Below are 25113 nucleotides of genomic sequence, written 5' to 3' on the forward strand. Positions count from 1 at the left end.
CTTCTGTATTTTTATCCTGTATGTAGAGCTTTTGTATTTTTACGATTGCCACGTATGTGAAGCTTTTCTCCCTGGGTCTCTGCTGAAAACGGGCACCTGATTACCAGGTTGGCCTGACTGGGCAATCGAATATAAAATAAATAAATAAGTTTAGTAGTAATAACACTTTCAAGTGTTCTATTAAGCCAGGCTGTTAATTCCAATGAATGCAGTTCTATGAAACAGACACCTCATCTCTCTGACTTAAAACTTACCGGTTGTTCAAATAAGTCCTGTATGCCTTCCATGGCGTTAATGCTCACGTCTGAATTCACTTTAGCTTTCCTTTCCTTCCAGTAATCTTTGTCCTCCGTTAAGAGATTTGCACAAGCTTCACCACCTGACTGCACGTTCTCATGCATAGGATCGTACAGCTGTCTCCAGAAATCTTGTAAATCATAGCTGCACTAAAACTATTAAAACCTGCAAGGTTAATAAACATAGGTTATAACCAAATTAGTATCATTTACTTGTCCACATATAGTACAGTTTAAAAGCTAGAAAGAGTCACAGCAGCTCTTTCATTCACTCACATTACTGATAACTGGTATGATTTTGTCAGAAAATGTATACGTATTTATCACAATCCTACTTGTGCTATCACAGTTATGAAAAAACAATCCCAACTTATTACAAGAAAATAAAAAAAACTGTACCCCCCAAAAAATTTACCCACCTAAAAATCAACCCCCATAAATGAAACGTACTAAAATCAAAATGAAATAACAAATGAAATAGAACTACTAAAACTAGTTAGTCAGAAATCTTACCAGCTAAAGTTGATTTGATTCAAACTATCAACATAACTAAAAATATAGACAACTTGTAAGTACATTAAAGTACAGTTGTGGAAGTAAACTTACCATAACAGTAAATGTAAGAATGATCACTGCTACAGTAACCCAAGCTATGTGGGTTATAGCCTGCGTAGGCCAGCCACCTTCCATGCATGCAAACAGTTAATTTGCTCAAGTTGAGCTGACTAAATGATACCCTCAAATGCAAAGTCCTTCAGAGTTTTCATACCAACTGAGAGTTTTTTTTTTTTTTTTTACACCAAATGAAAAATAATGAGACTGAACCCTGGAAGGACAATGCTAGGAGCAAAAAAAAAAAAAAATTACTCCAGCAGCGATCATTCGAACTTCTACTGCTTATAGTATGTTTACTTATATATTCTTCAAATTGATCACTGCTGCAGTGGCCATATGGATAGATTACCATAGCTTAGAAAAACTGGGAGGTGAAAGGAAAAGGGTCCAGGAGCACCTGGAGAATGGCACTAGCAAAGCCTGACCAAGACCTGGAGAAAGAATCCATCTTATAGTGCTTTTTAAATGTACATACAAAAGGACCACAATGCTGCTTCTAGAGACCAACAGTTTCCAAAAAGTCACTGATGAAGCCAGGGCTCTGATAAAGAATGCTTTAACTCTACCTGGAATAAGTTTCTTATGGCGGGAATAACAAAAGGTAACAGCCCAAGACAACTACCTGGAAATATAGTTTGCTTTTGGCACAGGTTGTTCCTTCTTAACTTTACAAGAAATGAACGGACGAAGTTCTGAAGGATTTTTTTTCTGCCAAGATATTACCAGAGTTGTCTGCTCCAATATTCTGCATAAAAAAGGTATCCCTTTATTCCAGTTAGTAACCCCACAGTGCAAGCCTTTCAGAAGGTCTCCACAGCACAGCAGAGTATTTTGTAATGGTGGGCATTTGTCTGGACAGTACAATAGGTTGTGGCAATGATCAGTTGACATATGCACATGTAATCTGCGAGTTCAAGCCAGTTTGTTTTAATGCAAGGCAGTGGAGTGTTTTATAAAGGTTGGTTGGTTGGTTGCAAATTTAGCTAATTTGTAGTAGCCGGAGTTTAGTTTTTTTTACATAATATTGATATTTTTAATAGGGGAAGCATAAAACAGAGAAGGAAGGAGGTTTGTTCGTAAAGTAATCTTTGCTCGATCTGTCAGGTAGTGTTTGGCCCTATAGAGGAAGCAGAGTTTTTGGTGAGTTTTCTTAATAGAATGAAGTACGTGGTGATTAAATTTGAGGTTATCATCTATTATGTCAGAGCAGTTTATTTTGGATTATGGTTTCTGTTTTTGTGTTGTTATTTGAGGGAATATGAAATGTGCATTTCTGGTTAAGGCGTTGTTTTGGAGTCAATAGCATAGGTTTTTTTTTTTTTTACATTAAGCAATAAGTTGGAATTTTTTAGCCATACGTCAGTGAATGATTTTCGAGGGAGTTCCTGTAATTTTGTTATGGATGAAGCAGAACAAATAGGGGTTAAATCGTCTGCATATTACATGAGAATGGCAAGTGTTGTACCGGTACGAAGCTTATTTATGAAAATATTAAATAGAAGCAGGTGACAAGTACTGATCCTTGGGGAACACCAGCAGAGATTGGTTACAATGCTGAAAGTTTTGCTGCCATTCAGTTTGCTGGCAGCTGCATAAAATAACCGTGAAACCAGCAGAGGGGCAGGCAAGTTAAATCTAGTGTTGCAAGTTCAGAGAGAAGCTTTTGGTGGGACAGTGTCAAATGTTCTGAAAGGTCAAGGAAAGTGGACAGACAAGGTTGCCCTCATTTCTGTATTGGTTTACTATGTTGGTGAAGTTGAGGATTGGGCTTGAAAACCGTACTGAGGTGTTGGAGAGGAGGTTGTGTTTGGTTATGCGTTTCATAAGCTGGAGTGAATACATTTCTCAAGGATTTTAGAGAAGGGTGATAGGATAGCAATAGGTCCACAATTAGTTAACTCTGTTGAAGTACCTCTTTTGTGAAGGGGTATAATAATGGATTTTTTCTAGATGAATGGACATAGTCTGATTGTTGACTGGCTGATTAGAATGGACACAGGGAAGGCTAGTGCTTCTGGACCTATTTTGAGGAACTTGGTGGGAAGGGTATCAGTGGATGAGGTCGTTGCTTTTAAACTTGGGTAGTACTTTATGGCTGATGTTGGGACAGGCTAAAAACTAAAAATGTGTTCTGCTTTCAAGAACAGACGAAAGTTGGGGGGGGGGGGTGAAGTATGGTGGTTGTTAGTGATTGAACTGAGTGGCAATGGACTCTTTTGAAGTAGAACAATGGGGTGTAATAGTTTATTTAGAGAGGACCACAATAGCTTGGGATTGTTTTAGAGATTACTGTAGAATGACGGTTTCTGAGAACAAAAAAGTGTTGGTAGGCATGCTGGGTTTTATTCTTATACTATTCATTCATGCAACACGAGCTGTTTGGTCTCACTCTTTTGTCAGCCATGGTGCTGTGCTAGATTTTACCCTTTTTATCCTAACTGGTGCTAAATCATTTAGTATTTTTAGAAGTTGTAATTGGAGTGAGTAACTGCTTCATCTATTGGCATTATTCTTAATACATTCCAGTTGTAGTGGGACAGGGACGTAATAAATGCGTCTTTGTCAAAACTGATTAAACTGCGTATTTGTTCATAGATTTGTTTGGGTGAACCATGTGTTCATAGATTTGTTTGGGTGAACCATGTTGTTCAAACCCAAAAAACGGCCAGCACTACAGTGAGAGGAAAAAATATTTTAATGGCTACAACCATTAAAAAACAACTTACCAGTTTTGGCTATGAGGCGTCCTCAGTGTGTTTAAGCATATTAAAATTACCTTAGCATTTTACAGCAAGTGCACCAATTATATCCACCCAGCTCATTAATTATTAAATATTGGATGACTGACTATCATACAATTCAAATAAAGAATCATATCCAATCACTTGAATCTAAAACAGTCATATTGTATTTAAACAATTAAACTCAAATTATGACAAAGTTTATATATAGTGAATATGTACAGTTGTATCTGACCAATCATAATTATTAAGAACATAAGTTCAAAAATGTTCAAGCAGGCTTATTAGAGACATTACTCCATCTTTTAGTTCCCCGTTAGTTGGGTATGGTAATATACAAAACATTTCTTCGGTCACTTTGTCAGATGTGGAATTACAACTGCTTAATAAAAGGTCTAAATTTTGTCCCTGGTCTTCTTGCATTATGAACAAGATTTTTTTAATGATGCCGTTTCTTTTTGTAGAACCTTGAATATGAAACTTTTGAGAATTCAGTACCAGTATATGGTTTACAATTTAATTTTAGATTTCATAAATCTACACTTATTCTACCCGTTAACAAATGTGGATTGTGTCTTTCGGCTTTTCCCGGTTAGGAGTCGCCACAGCGGAACTCCGGTCTGCTAATGATTGGCAGTAGACTTTCACGTGCTGGCTTGCCGGGCCTAACACACAACCTTCAATGAAGGAACGCCCATTCATGCATGTCAACACACAGAAGACGCTCTAACTGAGAATCGAACGGGCAACATCTAACTGCGAGGTGACAACGCTACCGCAGCACCACCACCGTGGTGTGTTAACAAATGTGGATATTTTTCAAAAATGTATTCTTAAGATTTACACTTTGGCTCACATTTATATACAAAACCATTGTCAAATAACTTGACGGCTCCAGTTCTAATGGCAGGTTTTATACCAACATAGCTAGTGATCCCACACACAAATTCAAAAAGGAGATCGACAATTTTTTTACACTTTGCCTTAAGTGAAGGCATAATTAGCAAGCAAACCTTAAATCATTTGACTGTCTCAGATGCTCTGCCACAACGTCTATATTTACTTCCCAAAATACACAAGGATCCACAGTCACCACCAGGCAGACCAACTGTATCCAGGAATGGTTCTTTGATCGACCCATCATCGGCATTTCTGACTGTTCATCTCAAACCCCTACTCAGAGCGTTACAGCTAGAATCTAAGATACAACTCAGTTTCTCAACATTATTTCGGAGTCCCAGCTTGAACCTGGATGGATTAGGTGTACCTTAGATGTTAAGTCATTGTACATAAGTATACCTCAGTGGGCTGGTTTAGCTGCATTGAAATACTGGCTTGAATGAATTCCTCTGTACAGTCCTGGTTTTAACACATTTCTTATTTGTCTTGCCGAACATGTCCTGACCAAAAACGTATATTTTTAAGACGGGACAAGCCATGAGGGTATCACGGCTATCATGTGAGAATTTTGTCCATGAGTTGCAGTACTTAAGTAATGCCTTCACTGAGAGAGGATATAGTTTGAGGGAAGTGAATCAGGCTTGTAAAAAAGTTTGGAATGAAGGACTGAGACGTGCTAAACCTTACATCTCTGACCCTGTTAATGATAGTGTAGTGAGGGTACATACTTCACGGGAGCTCCCCTTAGTCATTTCCTATACCCAGGATATAGGTAATGTAAAGGACATAATTCGGAAGAATTGGTCCAGCCTATCAGTGGATGACAGGACACTGGATAGAGTAGAGGCCCCCAACCCAGGTTTGTCCATAAGAACAAGATGAATTTGAAGCAGCAATTGTGCTACCCAACAGTTCGTGCCCCAGTGTTTAAATTATTAGGAGGCACAGAGAAGTGTGGAACCTGTTCTTATTGTGATAAATAGATTAATCTAGATTCTTTTAACATCCAGAGTCTGGACGTCTATGGCAACTGACAGCAATGGCTAAATGTAATACCCTGAATATGGTATATGTAGCACCTGCTTCCAATTTTATGTTGGCAAAACAAATCGCCGACTTAAAGAACGAGTGAGGGACCACCTATACTGTATGAGGCAAGGACTAGTGTATAGTGCCCTTGATAAACATGCCCTCTCCATGGGCGAACAACATACATTTCTTTTTCAATAAAGAAAACGTACCTCTTAATGCTAAAGTACAGCTATCAGTAAAGTACAGTTTTGTACCTACCATAAATGTAGATGTTAGTGTTTTCACCCTGCTGCAGCCATCACACTTGGGTTATCCTGTCATCAGGCGGTCCCGCAGTCGGCCGGATTTCCAAAGTCTTGGTCCGACGTCGGTTGCTGTCATCTCATCATTGATGTCAGTGCGCCAGGGGTACATATATTGCAACAGATGCCATTTTCTTCAGTTTTTCTTGCCCCAGATGTCAGGTGCCCCCAAAAAGGTGATCCAAATTAGTACCAAATGGTGTGAACACTGTACAAATACAAAAACCCTTCAGCTATAAGCAAATACATCAGTAAGGCATAGCAGAGATTCAGCCAGTAGATCAGAGGGTTTGGAGGGAGGGTAACCTGGACTGCAGCAGGGTGAACACTCGAACATCTACATTTATGGTAGGTACAAAACTGTACTATGTTCATCGTGTTACCCTGCTGCAGTCATCACCCTTGGGTTGAGTCCCAAAGCTAAGGAAGGGTGGAGGCATCATAGAGGGTTAGTAGAGGCAATGAGGCCCTGCAGAACTGCAGTGGCGAAGCCTGCCCTAGACTTAGAATAAAGAGGTAAGTGATAGTGTTTGGTGAAGGTGTGTACAGAACTCCAAGTTGCAGCCTCTAAAATTTCCTTGGTAGGAACCCCCCCTGAGAAAGGCTGTAGAGGTAGCTGTTGCCCTAGTAGAGTGGGATCTAATGGTAGGAGGAACTGGTTTCCCATGATGGGTATAGCAGAATCGTATGCAATGGCCTATCCATTTAGAAATGGTTTGCTTGGATATGGCCTTCCCTTGAGAAGCTGTAGCATAGGAAACAAAGAGCTGGTCAGTTTTTCTGAAAACCTTAGTTTTATCCAAGTAGTATCGAAGCTGCCTGTGAATGTCCAAGGATAGCAGGAGTCTCTCACCTTTGTTCTGTGGATTGGGGAAGGAAGTGGGTAGATGGATGGTTTGATTTAAAGCTACACTGGAAACCACCTTAGGCATGAAGGAAGGATTAGTTCGTAGAGAAACTCTGTCTTGATGAAAAATGAGGAAAGGTTCCACTGCCATAAGTGCCTGTAATTCTGAAACTCTCCTAGCAGAAGTTATTGCCAGGAGCAGGGCAGTCTTCCAAGATAGGAACTGAAGGTCAGCAGAAAAAGCTGGTTCAAAGGGAGGAAGCGTTAGTTTTTCCAGAACAAAGTTGAGGTCCCATGTTGGTGTAGGAGCTCTTCTAAGTGGTCTAATGTTTTTTGACCCTCTGAGGAACTGCCTTAGGAGTGGATTTGAAAATAAAGGTGGATTCGTGTCGTAGTGAGCTGAAATAGCTGAAGCATGGATTTTAACTGAGGAGAAGGAAAGTCCTTTATGCAACATCTCAGCTAGATACTGCAGAATGTGAGGCATATGAGGCTAAGTTGTGTCTTGGCCTTTAGCTTGGTTCCAAGCAGAAAACCTTTTCCATTTGTCCGAGTAAGCCTTCCTGGTGCTTGGCCTCCTGGCTTCTAGAATAACATCCAGTACTGCTTGTGAAAGAGGGGCTGGTTGGATGCTTAATTGATTTGCCATGCAGCCAGGTTTAAGGTTTTGATCTGGCTGTGTAGAATCTGCTTGTCTTGTTGCATGAGTAAGTGAGGTATTTGAGGCAATATCCATGGTGGGCTGTGAGCCATATTCTTCAATAGCGGGTACCAGTGCTGGCGTGGCCAGTCTGGGGCTATGAGAATCATTCGAGGTTTCTCCTTTTTGACCTTCAAAAGAACCTTTGTGAGACAGTTTTGTACCTACCATAAATGTAGATGTCCGAACAGGATAGCATCTGCAGTCCTTACAAATGGGTTGTCCTGTCGTCAGGCAGCCCTTCGGTCGGCCGGATTCCAAAGTCTGGGTCTGGCCTCGGCTGGTGTCGCACTTCACCCGACGTCATAGCTGCAGTTCTTCGGGTATAAAGGCACCAGCCGACGCCATTTTCCTCAGTGTTTCTTGCCCCAGATGCCAGTTGCCCTCTTGGGTAGCTAAATTTTTGGATAAATGCCAATGTTTCCAAATAGTAGAAGGCAAACACAAAAAATAATCATGTATGTACATATATACAAACAAATACACCATAAGAGATCCCCCCCAGCTAGCTATTAGGTGGGCAAATACCCTAGGAGTACCACAGAGGGGAAGGAGGGTGGGTAATCCTGACTGCAGATGCTATCCTGTTCGGACATCTACATTTATGGTAGGTACAAAACTGTACTATGTCCTTCAAGGATGCATCTGCAGTCCTTACAAATGGGTAGAATACCATAGCCAAACTAGGGAGGAGGAAGAAGAAATTATGGTGTAGTTAGGATCCCTTGCAAAACAGCAGTGGCAAACCCTGCTCGGGATCTAGAGTATAAAGGTAAGTTATAATGCTTGGCAAATGTATGCACGGAGGTCCAAGTAGCAGCCTCTATAATGTCCTTGGTAGCCACTCCTCGTAAGAAAGCTGTGGTAGTGGCTGTAGCCCTTGTAGAATGAGGCCTTATGTTCTGTGGAATTTGCTTTCCATGGTAGGAGTAACAGAATCTAATGCAATTTCCTATCCACTTGGAGATTGTCTGTTTGGAAATTGCTTTTCCTTCCCTTCCTGTTGCATATGCTACCAGAAGCTGGTCAGTTTTTCTATTGCCCTTGGTTCTGTCCAGGTAATAGCGTAACTGTCTATGTACATCCAAGTTATGCAGCAGTCTTTCCCCCCTGTTCTGTGGATTGGGAAAGAAGGTAGGTAGGTGGATTGCCTGGTTTAAAGACACTCTGGATACCACCTTAGGCATAAATGTAGGATTAGTTCTCATGGACACTATCTTGATGGAAGATTAGGAAGGGTTGTACTGCCATTAAAGCCTGTAGTTCCGAAACCCTTCTTGCTGAGGTAATTGCCAGCAGGAAAGCAGTTTTCCAGGATAGGTGTTGAAGATCTGCTGTTGCTGCTGGTTCGAAAGGGGAAGTGTCAATTTTTCTAGTACAAAGTTCAAGTCCCATGCTGGTAATGGTGGTTTCCTAGGAGGTTTTACATTCTTAATTCCTCTCAGAAACTGCCTGAGTAAAGGATGCGAAAAGACAGGTGGATCGAAGCTGTATTCTGCAGAAATAGCTGATGCATGTATTTTGATGGAGGAATAGGACAGGCCTGTATGGAAAAGCTCTGCCAAATACTCCAGGATGTTGGCAATGTCTACCTTTGACACATCTTTGCCCCTCTCGGTACTCCAAATGAGAAACCTTTTCCATTTTCCTGCATAGTTCCTTCTTGTTGAGGGTCTGCGGGCCTCAAGGATAATGTCTTTAACCCTTTGGGATAAATCTGGGTTAGTTGCTCTTATGTAATGTTCCAGGCAGTCAGTTGCAGAGTTTTCAGGTTTGGATGCAGGATGTTGTAGTCGCTCTGAGTTAACATCAAGGGAATCAGGGGTAGTGTCCACATTTTCCCCCGAGACATGCTCCTTAGTAATGGGTACCAATGTTGTCTTGGCCAATCTGGAGCTATCAGAATTATCCTTGGACGTTCCTCTTTGATTTTCAATAGCACCTTGGGCATCAAAGGAAGAGGTGGGAATGCATATGCTGTCAGGCCTTTCCAACTGAAGGATGGAGAGTCCACCTTCCAAGCAAGTGGGTGGTATGTCCTTGTGCAGAATTTCTTGAGCTGGTGATTGAGTGGGGATGCGAACAGGTCTATTTGTGGCAGTCCCCATTTCTTTGTGATGGCCTTGAAGATGTCCGGGTGTAGCATCCATTCGTGAGCATCCGAGGTAGTTCTGCTTAATATGTCTGCTAGGATGTTTTCTTTTCCGGTACAAAATTGCTTGTAACTGAATGTTGTAACTCAGAGCCATATTCCATAGGTCCAGGGCCATTCGGCATAGAGGGTATGAATGAGTGCCTCCCTGTTTGTTGATGTACCACATGACTGTGGTGTTGTCTGTCCTTATCATCAACTGGCCTTCTTGGAGGAATGGTCTGAAATTCTGGATTGCTAGTTGTACTGCCAGCATTTCTTTTTGATTTATGTGCAGGTGCAGCTGCTCTGGAGTCCATAAGCCTTGTATGCACCTGTCCAGCATGTGGGCCCCCCAACCGAGGTCTGAGGCGTCCGTTGTGATGGTTTGGCTTGGTTGAATGCTGTGGAAGGGCAAACCTGGGTTTGACTGGCATGCCTGAGCCCACCATAGGAACTCTTGTTTCAGGCATGGAATTAGTGGTATTTCGGTTTCTAAGCGGTGCCTGTGTTGAGACCATAAATTCTTTAGGTACCACTGTAGCTTTCTCATATGCAGTCTGGCATGGGGGACCAGGATTATGCAGGATGCCATGAAGCCCAAGGCCTGCAGTACTTTCCTTGCTGTTAGTTTGTTCTGCTTTGTTAATGCCAAGAAGTAGAGAGGAAGTTGTTCTTGTTTTTCTGCAGTTAGGAATGCCATCTGTTTTACTGTGTCCAATTCTGCACCTAAGAAGGTTATTGTTTGGGATGGTATCAGTCTTGACTTTTTTATATTGACTGTGTATCCCAGGGCCTGTAGTAGAAATCTCTGGATCTGACCGACCGGCACTTGCGAACAGCTTCTGCTTCGGGCGCCACGCGGCAAGAAAGACTGAGGAAAATGGCGTCGGCTGATGCCTTTATACCCGAAGAACTGCAGCTATGACGTCGGGTGAAGTGCGACACCAGCCGAGGCCAGACCCAGACTTTGGAATCCGGCCGACCGAAGGGCTGCCTGACGACAGGACAACCCATTTGTAAGGACTGCAGATGCATCCTTGAAGGACATTGGAGGAAAGACATATGCTGTCAGGTTTTTCCAACTGAAGGAGACAGCGTCCACTTTCCAAGCTTGATGGTGGAATGTCCTTGTACAAAATGTTGTCAGCTGGTAGTTTTGAGGACTGGCAAACAGGTCTATATTTGGTAGGCCCCATCTTTGAGTTATCATTGCAAATATTTGTTGGTCTAGCTTCCACTCGTGGGGATCTTTGATGTTTCTGCTTAGGTCATCTGCCAAAGTGTTTTTCTGTCCTGGCAGGAAGTGAGCTTGTAACTGGACTTGGTAGGCCAGAGCTGTGTTCCATAAGATTAGTGTTTGCCTGCAAAGAAGGTAAGAATGTGTGCCCCCTTGTTTGTTTATGTACCACATTACTGTGGTGTTGTCCGTCTTTATTGCCAGTTGTCCAGGCTGTAGTAGATCCTTGAAGGCTGTCAGAGCTTTCTGTACAGCTAGCATCTCTTTTTGGTTTATGTGCAGTTTCCTTTGTTCTGCAGTCCATAGGCCTTGAATGCATTGACCTGCCATATGTGCCCCTCAGGCATAGTCTGAAGCATCTGTTGTGATAGTTTGCCTGGGTGGGGGCAAGGTGAAAGGCTGACCCTTGTTGAGGTGACATGCCTGTGCCCACCATAGAAATTCCTGTTGAAGGCAGGGAATGACAGATATCACTGTGTCCAAGCTGTGGCTGTGTTGAGACCATACGCTTTTTAGGTACCATTGTAATTTCCTCATATGCAGTTTTGCAAATGGTATTATCAGAATGCAAGATGCCATGAAGCCCAAAGCCTGCAAAATTTTTCTTGCAGTTAATTGGGTCTTTGTTGCCACTGTCTTGAAATATTGAGTCAGTTGTAATGGCTTGTCTGGTGTAAGATAAGCCTTCTGGGCCATTGTGTCCAAGCTGGCACCCAGGAATGTCATTTTTTGTGAGGGTACTAGTTTTGACTTCTTTTCGTTTACTGTGTACCCCAAACAATTTAGTAGATGCTTTACAAAAGCCAGATGTTGTAAGAGAATGTCTTTTCTTTCTGCTTGGATGAGGCAGTCGTCCAGGTATGGATATATTTTAATTCCTCTTTGTCTGCGTATGCAATTACTGATGCCAGGCATTTTGTGAATACTCTGGGCGCAGTAGATAAGCCAAAGGACAGTGCAGAGAATTGATAGTGGGGTGAACCTGCAATGAAACGGAGGTATCTTCTGCAACTTTGTCTGATAGGGACATGTAGGTATGCCTCCTAGAGGTCCAACGTTACCAGCCATGCTTCCTTGCCCAACATGGGAAGTAGCTGCTGTAGTGTTAGCATCTTGAATTTGGGAACTTGTAAGTAAGTGTTTAGAATTAAAAGGTCCAGAATTGGTCTCCAAGCATTTTCTTTTCTGGATACTAGGAAGAGTCTTGAGTAAAATCCTTGGCCTTGCTCTTGAGTTGGTACCCTTTGAATGGCTCTCATGGCCATGAGAGCTGCAATTTGTTTTTGAGCCTCTGCCCTTTGATTTTGTGGCAGGTTTGGCATTCCTCTTTTTATTGGCAAGGTATGAAAGTGGAATCTGTATCCTCGTAAAATTATGTCTAGGACCCATTTGTCCTTTGTGACCATGTGCCAGTTGTCTGCAAAAAGTGCCAGTTTTCCCCCCAGGGGGGCTGACAAAAGAGCTTTGTTTGGCCAGCTGAGGTGCAAGTCATTGAGTTTGCCTTCTGGTGGGTTGAGACCTGTCTTCTCCTCCCTTCTGGGTTGGAGTGCCCCATTGGCGAGATTTATACTGAGCTTGTGGTTATCCTCTGCCCCTTGGGCACCTGTATTTACCCCTCTGAGGCCCGTCAGTGGCTGGAAAGGACCAATTTTTTGTTGGCCAGTTTCTGCTGAAGCGAGGGGGTTGCACATGTAGGAAATCTTTGACTGTCTGCATTGATTTTGCTCATCTTCCATTAACTTCTTCTGCTTTAACACCAAAAAGAACATCCTGCTGTAAGGGAGCATCTAGTAGTTTTGCTTTAACATGATCAGGCAGACTTGGTTCCTTTAACCAGGCATGCCTACGTATAACTGAACCAGTGACAGCTGCTCTGCAGGAGGCCTCTAAAGAATCAAACCCACATTGCAAGGTATGTTTGCCCACCTGCTTGGTGGTGTGCAACAAATCCTGTACTTCTTTCAATTCAGGTTGTTGAGGTAGGGTGGTTATCTTTTGTTTTAACTGAGACATCAGAAATTGCTGATACTTCAGCATATGAAATTGACAGTTTAGAGCTCTCATAGCTAAAGTGGCTGAGGTGTAAACCTTTTTCACCCATCTGTCTAGTGCACTTGAATCCCTTTCAGAAGGTACTGGATTTTTAGCCATGGAAGCTTTAGCCCCCTTGGGACCCTGGAAGATAGTCTCTGGGTCTGCTACTGGGCTTTTATAAAGAAATTTGTGGGAATCAGGTACTCTGTAGTATCTGTCAGGCTTAGCCAGGGCAGGAGGCAGAGAGTCAGGGATGAAACTGGATTCTAAGTGGACATCATCCACAATGTCCAAAACAGGAGGGATGACTAGAGGTCTGTGTTGGGGGAGCAAAAGAAACTCTCTGAGCCTTTTCTTGGAATCAGAGTAATCCTGTCCTTCCCAGTGGAAATGTTCCCTCATAGTGTGTAAAGTTTCCCCAAAAGAGTAATCTTCTGGAGGGGAAGCTGAGGGAATAGAGTCCATAGCATCAGAATCTTCATAAGGAGAGAAGTAGTCGTCTTGGTCCGGAGAGGAATCCGAAGAAATAGACAGTTGTTCAGAGGAAGCAGATTCTTCCTCTTGTCTAGGCCTTTTGTCAGGAGGAGGCTGAGAACCCCTGATAAGAGAAATCAAATCTTCAGCCATCTTAAGCATCTATTTCTTAGGCATAGGGCCTTGAACAGGAGACTGAAGTCTTTTGGATTTGGAAGGAGTTTTCGACTTGGAAAACGTTTTGACTGTAAGAGTCGTCGGTCTGAAAACACCTTCAGAAACTGATGGCGTTTGAGGCACCGACGTCCTTGGAAGGTAAATCGTCGGTAGGGCCTGAAGTAAAAGGCTGCGTCGGCCTAGTACATTCCGTCAAAATATCTGTAGCGGTCTCGGTTTCCTGAACTGTGGTAGTCAGAGGCTGCGTCGGAGCCTCACTGATAACCAGAGAACCAGAGACCGGATCAACCGAGGCCTTGGAATCGGGCTTAGGCCTGGGCAGACTGAAAAATTATATTGAGCTGCTCTACTGTTTACTGCTGCTTGCCTACTGTGGGATTTGAAGTCTTCTTAAGACAAACAGTCTTGCTGTGCTGTTTACTGCTGAATCAGAGACACATAGCTCTGTATGACTCCATCTGTAGTCTGTTTAAAGCACCAAGCCTTTCAAATTGCACACTGATAAAGAAATATATTTTTCAGCTATAAGCACAGTTATAGATAACTTATTTTATAACAAACCACACGTAGTCTGTCAGATTTGTAGCATATATTTACAAAGTTTTCCTTCATTACAGATATGAATGATGACTTCTACAAAATACCTCTCTCTGTTCTTCTCTCACATAACTGAATTACTACAATAGCTATATACAGAGCTAGTCACGCACATAAGAGATTGTTATTTCCTCCTGGTATATTTTTCTGGCCTTATGTGGGAAGTCACATAATGTCTGTTTTTAGACTTTTCTATTGTCCTTTTGTGATTTAAGCACTCTTGCTGATGTGAGGATGCCATTCTGAAAGGAAACATCTGTATAAGCTGTTCCTACTGGAAAAACATCACGTATTGCTGAATTTATAAAAAAGGATATCTGTTAATTGATATTTGTTCTACAAACCTGAGAAAATCATGTAATGCTTGTTTTCCACTATTGCTTTGTTAGGCATTTTCTGATGCTGTGAAGAGAAGCCTGTCTGTTATACATATAGTATGAATGCACATTGTAAACTCTATACATATATTCAAGCAAACTTTTTCTTTCAGCATATTTACAACAGAATTAATTTCAGCTTTATATTCATAATATCTAACAATTCCCTCTGTTTTTAAACATACTCAAAATATTCTATATAAAAAACACATTATTTTTATATAAAACCTTTAGTCTTTTTTGATACAGGTCAAAATGCAATTTTACATAGTTAATACAATGAAAACATGTATTACTACCAAACCTAAATGTATTTAACAACATTTCCTTTTGCAGACCATTCTGTGAAAATATTTTATCAGTTATGAGCTGTGTCTGTTTTAATTTTACTTGATTAATTTATTATTTTGCAATCACAGAATTTAATTTATGACTTAGAATTGTTTCATTAACTCTTTGCAACTGTTGAATTAACTATAAGACAAGAACCATGTGCTACTGCAAGCATTTATACACTGCTGAAAATATACAGTTTTAATGTCATTTTAACCATAACATTGTGGTCATGTCTAACTGCCCATTAACATCTTGGTAAAGTATTGAACTGGGCTTAGATAATAAATATTTGAAAGCAGTTATTTTACTGGGGTAAAACCAATGATATTACAACTTGACAAATTACTTTCAAACTTATTACAATGTATTCTGTACAGTATGCATTTACATAGACTGTTTGCTGTTCATGCATTTCAATCTAGTAGGTACCCTGGACCCATTTTTTATTTAAATATGTTTTTTCACACATACTTATTACTAGACATTAATCTCATTTGTACTGAATTCTTCTGCATTTGTACATACAAAGAATATAAAGTACATTTAGTCTAATCTTACAAATTTAATAACATTAATATTAAGCAAAATCTTGGAAAATGTTTATGTCTCTTTAGAAATATCTAATGGAATTGATACCAAATCCATATGTCCTGTTATTTTAAACTACATACTCAACAATTATTAAAAATATTAATGCTTTTTATACCAACATTGTTTTGCCAAAAACATATTAAAAATAGTGACCATTCTTGCTATTAGAAACATTTATGCATTTTGCATATCTTTATTCTGTCTTGTATAGCTTTATCAATTTTAAGCCATCTCTTGTTTTTTAAACTATTTCTTGTATAGCTTTACAGTTTAACAGGTTGTAAATACAATTTAATACTAAACAATACAATAATAACCATTATGATAGCTATTAACAACTTGTAAAATATCTTATCCTGTCAGGTTTAATCCAGTTTACCAATATTTCTAATAACACTTATACCTGTTTTTCTCCCCATAAGAGTATTGTCAAGAAGGAATGAGATATTTTTTCCTGTAGCTTTATTTTAGACCCTTGTTGTTTATTTTTTCTGTAGCTTTATTTCAGACCCTTGTTGTTATTTTTTCTGTAGCTTTATTTCAGACCCTTGTGCAGTACTGCTTATACAGTCAGTGTAAAACTGAGAAAGTGCCCCTCCCCCTTACACAGTCAGTGTAAAACTGAGAAAGTACCCCTCCCCCTGTAGCACTTCAGCACTGTTTACCTGCCCTATGCTGTGAGAATAGAATGTATGTCAGCCCAACACTTTGGTTATACATTTATTTTATTAGGTTACTAAATAAAGCTTTCACTGTGTATTACCTCTAGTAGGTATGTACACCCTCCTGCACAATTGATTTGAACTGTATATATACTATAGCCCATTTGCTGGCTGTACTTGATGCAACTGAGGTTTTTTTTGTCCTTTTAACATTTACTTGCAAACAGATTATAAGTGACATCTATGCACAATTGTGACATTTTATTACAATTACCAAATAGTGTTGCTTGTAAACATTTTAACAAGTATGTTTTAATAACAATGATGCTTTAGAAAAACTCAAGCTACTTGTCTGGCAATCAGTATTGTTGTTTATCTGATCTTTCCAACATTTCCTGTAACTATTAATTCAGTCTAGGAAGGTCTGAGCTCACATTTTATACTCTATAAACTATAATCAATTATTTTGGCATTTTTCCTTTAATTTGATTGTGATTTGCATAACTATGCATTTATACTACATAAACAGACATTATTTTACAATTAGCTTAAATGGATTTCAGCATTTTTTTATTTATTTAACTGTTTAACTGTCCTGCCATTAATTTACAAAAACTGTTTGACTAATACCATCTGTGATTTTATTTCTTTTTAAAATTTAGAACTTTAACTGGTTGGTGTTACTATATATACAATTATATAAAAATTGTAAAAAACAAATAGATATTAGCTTAACTAACATATGTTTATTTATATTTGCTGTTGTCTGCCTTTTGCTTTTGTGCATTGTAAACAAATGTACTCTAGATGAAAAGAACACACATGCATGTCTCTCTTGTATATGTATATCTTTATACAAGCATGTCATGTCCCTACCATCCTAGCATGCATGCTTAACCATTTTCAAAACATACACATATTATAAAATATATTTCTTTTGCACAGATTAACTGTGTATGCAGGAAATTCCCAGTCTTTGTCAGTTGAGCTAATTTATTTCCTTTATCCTGCAACTGCTGTTGAATTTCCTGTGATGTTGCATGGTCTTTCTGACATTCTTTAGTAAGCTGTTCTGCTGAATTTGAAACTCCTATGCACTTTTGAAAAGGTGTGTATAACTTGTCTAAGCTTCCTGAACTCATTGTGTCTGTCTTTTAGAAGTTTATTACATTTCTTTGTAACAAAATGTACTAGAGTTTCTATCAGTAACTGATTTGACTGTTGTTGCAACTCTGAAATAAACCTTTTGCATCTGGTGACAGAACATAACTGTCTAACATTTGAATATAATGTCAACATATTAACTTTTCTTGGTTCTTTACCTTTACAATTTTTGTCTGTACAGTCTAACCTTTGGATAATGTCATGCACTGTATTTTTATGACATTGTACACACAATAAACATTTTTATACCACACATGATTTTATTTCAGATACCAGTCAAATATTATAATCCGTTTGCATAATGCCTTACTATCAAATTGCAATCCATGTGCATAATGCCTTACTATTAACTTGCCCTAATAAGGTTTTACATTTGCTAATATGCTGTATATACATTTATTCTGTTATTATTATTACCTCTATGGCATTCATACTGTATGTAACACAGAATAATTTTCTTACCAGTCAACAGACAGGCAGATGGCCAAGCTGCTTTACTGTAGATGGTTGAAAAGTTTCTGTAGTCACTTGTGAAGTTGGTACAGCAAAACTGGCAGATTCAGTCTTACAACTTCGTCTTGTACCTTTTCTGGAGAATTTATGGAACTGCTCCACCTTCTGGAGAATTTATGGAACTGCTCCACCTTCCTGCAATGCAGTCTCACCGGATTTAGACGTCTATTAAACTGTATTGCTACAAACTGTTGAAAACTGTAGAAATCTGAAGTACTTCACATAAACGTTACTGTGCTTTTACAGGAGTGACATTACCCATTCACTCCCCCTGTTTTTGGATACAGGCTAGGAACGTTGTCAAAGGGTCACCATTGAAAAATTATATGGCTCTGAAAAATTATACTGAGCTGCTTACTTCTTACTTGCTTGCTGTTTGCTATGGGATTTGAAGTCTTCTTAAGACACACAGTCTTGCTGTGCTGTTTACTGCTGAATCAGACACACATAGCTCTGTATGACTCCATCTGTAGTCTGTTTAAAGCACCAAGCCTTTCAAATTGCACACTGATAAAGAAATATATTTTTCAGCTATAAGCACAGTTATAGATAACTTATTTTATAACAAACCACACGTAGTCTGTCAGATTTGTAGCATATATTTACAAAGTTTTCCTTCATTACAGATATGAATGATGACTTCTACAAAATACCTCTCTCTGTTCTTCTCTCACATAACTGAATTACTACAATAGCTATATACAGAGCTAGTCACGCACACAAGAGATTGTTATTTCCTCCTGGTATATTTTTCTGGCCTTATGTGGGAAGTCACATAATGTCTGTTTTTAGACTTTTCTATTGTCCTTTTGTGATTTAAGCACTCTTGCTGATGTGAGGATGCCATTCTGAAAGGAAACATCTGTATAAGCTGTTCCTACTGGAAAAACATCACGTATTGCTGAATTTATAAAAAAGAATATCTGTTAATTGATATTTGTTCTACAAACATGAGAAAATCATGTAATGCTTGTTTTCCACTATTGCTTTGTTAGGCATTTCCTGATGCTGTGAAGAGAAGCCTGTCTGTTATACATATAGTATGAATGCACATTGTAAACTCTATACATATATTCAAGCAAACTTTTTCTTTCAGCATATTTACAACAGAATTAATTTCAGCTTTATATTCATAATATCTAACACAGACTATCCTTATCCCTGCGCTTTTTGTGCACGCCGGTAGTCGGTAGCTCCGATGGCATGTTATAATTAAATTTTCTGCCAAAAAAGTGTTGTGCGAAATCAAATCGTCTTTTAATAGTAAGTTTATTAAATCTAGCACAAAAACGACAAGAAGTGACGTCGTGATCAGGGCCTAGGCAAGGTATACAATAAGAATGAAAATCCTTATGAGGTATTTGCTTCCCACAAGAAATACAATTGTTAACTTTTTCTGACATCGGTCTGAGGCAAGAAAAGTTTCCCCAACGGGGTACTTAGCTTTATAGAAGACTTCGGTCTGAAATTCGAATTCGAAAATCTCAGTAGTCGGTCGACCGGCACTTGCGAACTGCTTCTGCTTCAGGCACCGCGCGGCAAGAAAGACTGAAGAAAATGGCGTCGGTTGCAATATATGTACCCCTGGCGCACTGACGTCAAGGATGAGGCGACAGCAACCGACGTCGGACCAAGACTTTGGAAATCCGGCTGATTGCGGGACCGCCTGACAGCAGGATAACCCAAGTGTGATGACTGCAGCAGGGTAACACGATGAACATCAAGAACGAACAATATTCAAAATGAAACGCTGTACAACAATGGCTAATGAAGTAAAGTTCTCTTGGAGAATAGGTAGTGTGGTTAAATTATATATAACTTTTAAAGGTGCAACATATATAGCACAAATTTCCAGTACTTCAATTAAATTCACTTACAAGATATTCACGCTGTGAATGCAGTTATACTATAGCGAAATGATGGCTCCAAGTATCCAGTCTTATGATGGCTCCAAAGTATCCAGTCTTTTTAGTCTGATATACAAAGTATCCACTCTGAAGATGTAGTAGCTGCTGTGTGACTGTGATGAACTGTGATAACAGCTTAACCAGTCTAACAAATCAAATAAGACCTTCTAGCTTTAATGGAAGTTAAAATCCTTTTATTGTAAAACAAAAGTTAAAATCTTCATGACAAGTTAAAAACCTTGATGTAGAATAAAACAGTTCCTCTGTTCCATCGACGATCTGAAGAAAGCGCTTATCATTTGGAATACAGAGGGACTGTTTTATTCTACATCAAGATTTTTACAAGAACTTTACTTCATTGGCCATTGTTGTACAGCGTTTCATTTTGATTATTATTACATTTCTTTTTCAGGTTTTGCAAGCTTTACATGTGAATGCTAGATCAGGGGATCTTATCACTAAAGCTGAGAATGTTGAACTTCAGGGGATATTAAGACTGGGGGTACATACAGGATTAGGTCTGAATGACTGTGGCCCCCTTGAAAATGGTCTTAAGGTCAAGAAAGTTAAAATGAATGAACAACTGGTATATATTAAATGTCTTTTTACAATTGTTTTGGATTTTATATAGTCTGATGTTTTTGGAGGAAATTCCTGACATGCTGATAGGTGAACTAATTAAGAGACATATACAAATGCATGCATTCTTAATGTTGATTTTATGTCTGATGAAACACTTTTTATGAATAAATATTCTGTTTTTTACGAATCTTTCCTTCTGCTTCGCCGGGTGTTTAGCCTGATTTCCTTGGTATTGTGGACTTATTCGCTGCTGTTGGGGATTTTTCTGTGCTTGGGTTATGCAACCTGTTCATCCTACTTAGAAAGTGTGTTACATCAATTCTTATGTCATTCTAAGAGCTATTTAGAAGACAGCCATGGATTTTTTTAATAACAGTTAAACACATGGCATTTAGGATGCAAGTATTCCTCTTATTTATTAGTGGCTGTTGAATCTATCAGAGATTTTTTTTCCCATATACTCGTGTTTATCTACTGGCGATATAAATACCACCTGTGAATAAGTAACGGTTGTCCTACGTATTAATGCATTTATTTTTCAAGATACGTATTTTTTTAAAGGAAACAAGGTATTGGGATCAAATAACTAGAAAGTGAAAGATGATACAATGGGAAGACGGTAAGAATTTATTTGAACTGCAGGTTAGAGATGGTCTTCACTAGCAAGGATTGCTAGAGTTTAGGCAAACAGAAAAATATAGGGGGGGTGTCCCAATCGAAAGACCACCACTGGTAGTTTTTTTCAGTAGAATCTAGAACAGAAGCTGACCTTAAAATAGGAATAATTAATAAATAGAGCATATAAAATACTGCACAATAACTATAAAAATCAGAGGAAGTTAGAAAGGATTGGGAAGAGAGACTTGACAAGCAATTCACAAAGAAACAATGAGAGGATATATGTATGTCTCACAAATATGCAATAAAAGCTAGACAATTTAGGATTTTTGCTTGGAAATGTTTACACAGATATTTTACACCCCAGGTATACTCCAGAGAATTTTTCCTCAAGTAGACAGCAAGAGGTGACTGGAGAGTATTTTCTGGGAGTGAGGTGAGTTGGTAGACTAAGGATTCCCTACAGGATGCACTATTTTCTGGGAGTGAGGTGAGCTGGTAGACTAAGGATTCCCTACAGGATGCACTATCGGAGATGCTGGGTGGGCAGATTGGTGTGATGGAGATGACTTTTCTGAGTTATGATACAGAATTGGAACTGCCTAGACATGGTAATGCCTAATTATGATGGCTGCCAAAAAAGTAATTACTAGAAAATGGAAATCAAAATCTAAACCAACTACTACACTAGAAGTAGTGAATACAGTAAAATAGATAAAACAACTGGAATTGATATCTTTAGAAAAGGGTAGGAGAAAACTAAATGTGAAAAAAATGGGAATTGTGGGAACAATACATACAGGGGAGGATTGCGGCTTAAAAGAAGGCAGGAAGTAAATGAGCTATGTAATGTTTGACTGAAAATGACTGGGTAGATTATAAGTGATGTATAATGTTTGCAACTGGGAGTGTGTCTGTACGGTTTGTGATGTAAAATGCTTGCAACTAGGATTGTGCTTGTGTGGTTTGTTTTCATTTATACAAATGTAATGATTGCCTATGCCAGTGACAAAGATGACCACAAAGCGTTCTTTAGCTATGTCAAGAACCTAAGTGAAAACTCTCAGATCAGCTCTGGCACAAAATACACTGAACCGACTGATATTGCCAACATTCTGGCAGACAGGTTTAGTGCAAACCTCACCCCCCCCTCTCGCCCCCTAAAGGGCCCATAACCATACCAGAAGAATGTAGAGCCCCAGCAATCACTGGCACACAGGTTAAAACAGCCCTATCCAAAGCCAAAAACACAGCTTGAATGGGACCGGACGGTATCCCAGGCTGTGTCTTACACTAGCTTCAAAATGAACTAACCCCTCACCTAAACACAGTGTTCAAACAGCCTCTCTACAGGCTACATACCCACAGAATGGTGCACAGCTACAGTTATCCCGTTCCACAAAGGTAGAGCCACAATGGACCCCAGTAACTATCGCCTTATCAGCCTGACTAGCCCAGTCTGCAAGGCTATGTAGCGTATCATCATGGAACTCATTAAACAGAGACATTGGGAACCTCCAAACATTGGACCCTACCAAGTTTGGCTTTGTTAAGATCATGCCTCTTAAACCTGGTGGACTTCTTTGAGACAGTTACCAAGGCTTTAGACGAGGGAAAGGAGGTCCAACACAGCCTACCTAGACCTCGCAAAGGCTATCGACACCATTCCCCATTCTGGTATTATAGACAAGCTCACCAGCCTGAACATAAACCCCTACGTCATGAGATGGGTTGCCAATTGGCTCACAGATAGAACCCACACTGTGACAGTAGAGGCTCTAGGTCCGACTCTAAATCGGTTACAAGTGGCGTCCCCCAGGGCTCAGTCCTGGGACCCCTCCTCTTCGGTATATACTTCTCAGAGGTACAGGCAAGCACAGGAGGACTATGGCTGACCAAGTTTGTAAACGACTGCAAACTGGGGGCTATAACTGACTCTCCGGGTGAAACAGACATCCTCCAGAAGGGTCTCACTGACACAGACACCTGGTGTCAAAATCATGGCGTCACGCTAAATGCCAAAAAGTGCATAGTCATCCCCTTTGGAAAAAACAAAGTACCCGCAAACTACCACACACGTGGTAGTCCCCTAAATACAGAAAATGTAATAAGGAATCTGGGGACCCAAGTAGATCTCTCCTTTGATAATCATATTGCCAAGGTGGTTAGCAAATCCTTCTATGTCGGCCACCTAAATCACAAAAGGGTTCGCATCTAGAACCAAAGAGGTTATTGTGCCCCTCTACTCATCAGACCCATTATAGAGCACAATGCCCCATTTGGGATGTACCTTACAAGACACCTGCAATAGCTGGAAAGAGCACAGAAGTACCTCACCAAGAGGATTACTGGCCTTAAACAGATGCCCTATGCAACCCGACTGTACTCAGAGGTGAGAGGTGATCTCTGCCTGATCTACAAGGCTATGTCCAACCCAGAATTGATGGACATGCTCCATCTAAAAAAAAAAAAATCCCCAAAAGCCATACGCTCTAGGGATCTAATCCTCACCACAATGATAAATAGGATGTGCTGGAGGGATAGATTCCGGTCCCAGAGACTCCCCATGCTTTGGAACAGGATTTCAATCTACATTAGGCAGAACCCCTCACTAACACTCTTCAAGAGAAACCTCGACGAGTGGATGGGAAACAGAAAATTTACCCCAGGGATCACTGCAGTGGCTCTGCTGGACAGAGGCACAGGGAACTAATGGCTCTGCTGGACAGAGGCACAGGGAACTAATCTAAGGGGGCAGCAAAAGCCAACACATTCTGGCTAGGCTTATAGATGCCCTCGGGCATATAGCCTAGTACTTACCTATGAACCTATAAAGATGTTTCTTGTTTAAAAAAAAAAAAAGGGCAGGAATTGAATAATTTATGTAATGTTGCTTAGGTTATGCGATATATAGCAATATAAATTGAAATATATTTGTAAATGTGAACTTAATACAGTTTGAGTACTCATATAAATGTAAAATTTACCTGTATCATAAGTGATGATTCAAAACAAAAAAAAATTTTCTTTAAGGAAAAGGTGTAGCGATGGGTAACCCCTGTTTAATACGCATGCATCCCTTGTTTTGACTGCATGGGTAGATGCCTATAATTTTATGACAATGTTTTACAAAATTGCCAATTTTATATTAAAAAAAAAAAAAAAAAAAAAAAAAAGATTTGTGGATGATATTTTTATTTTGTGGGATTCAAATTGTGGTGACTTGCATGAATTTGTTAGCTACTTAAATACTACATATTTTTTAAGTTTAAAACCTCTTTTTCTTCCAGAAGTATTCATTTCTTCGATATTAAAATAGAAGTGATGAGTAATGGTAAAACAGAAACTAGTGTACACAGAAAGGCTACTAGTAGAAACATACATTTACATCGGACCAGTATGCATCCCCATCTTATGTTTTGCAACATAGTTAAAGGGCAGATGCAGCGAAACTCCAGGTTAACTACTAATGAAAATGGAGTGGAGAATCTAAACAGTTAAGATTCATTAGCTTGTGATGTTGTTAAAAGAGGCTATGAACATTTTTTTTTCCTTGGAAGATGAACAGCTTCTAACTTTAGAAGCACGTACATCTAAAGCCAAGCCTTATATTTCAGAGTAATGAATCCAAACGAAACAATACTTTTAAATTAAGATTTACTGTTATGCATAGTAAACATACACATTGCTTAAAGAAGATATTTCTAAACATTAATAAATGTAAGATGTGCCAAACTTGCCAAAGGGTATTGACAGTCATCCCAATTTTTGGATATAAAAGGAGCTGCACTTGTAAACAAGTTTTCTGCTATAAGGAGCAGGATTTTTACGTTGACGATAGATGCAGTCAAAGCTAAGGCACTTTTGTTTGCAATAAATGTAAATTTTGTGAATATCTAATTTATAGGAACAAATTTAGTAACCCAATTACTACCAAGTCTTACTGGTGTAGTAAGTAGACTGACATAGTTCTGTATAGCTTGGTAGAATCGCAAAGTTGCATAGAGCATTTTATGCTAGAAAATTTAAAGAGTGCATTTGTGAACACCTTTGAAACAAGACGCTAGAAAAATGCCAATGCCCTATACAAACATATAGCAGAGACAAGTTTAGATTATGTATTTAAATTTCTGGCATATGAATTAAACCTAATAAGTAGAAGAGATGGTGACATGTACTAGAACAGAGCAAATGGAATAAAAATGGATTATATCAAAGAGCGGACTTACACCCAGGGTTAAAAGATGCAGTTAAGTTTAAAACATGAACAGTTAAGC

The 25113-nt window shown here is 39.5% G+C and overlaps 1 protein-coding gene across 3 annotated transcripts in view; it reads right to left on the reverse strand.

The window, feature by feature from the left end:
* EYA3 (EYA transcriptional coactivator and phosphatase 3) overlaps positions 1-25113 on the reverse strand; it is a 1396180-nt gene that overhangs the window by 1260219 nt on the left and 110848 nt on the right. For all 3 annotated transcript variants that reach the window (XM_044060112.1, XM_044060111.1, XM_044060110.1), the window contains exon 2: positions 255-462. In XM_044060112.1, coding sequence (XP_043916047.1) covers positions 255-401 — 147 coding nt within the window. In that variant the 5' untranslated portion in view covers positions 402-462. The remainder of the gene's footprint in view (positions 1-254; positions 463-25113) is intronic.

The sequence above is a fragment of the Protopterus annectens genome, chromosome 1.part2 (genome assembly GCF_019279795.1).
Source record: "Protopterus annectens isolate FY-2018-M chromosome 1.part2, PAN1.0, whole genome shotgun sequence".
Lineage (NCBI taxonomy): Eukaryota > Metazoa > Chordata > Ceratodontiformes > Protopteridae > Protopterus > Protopterus annectens.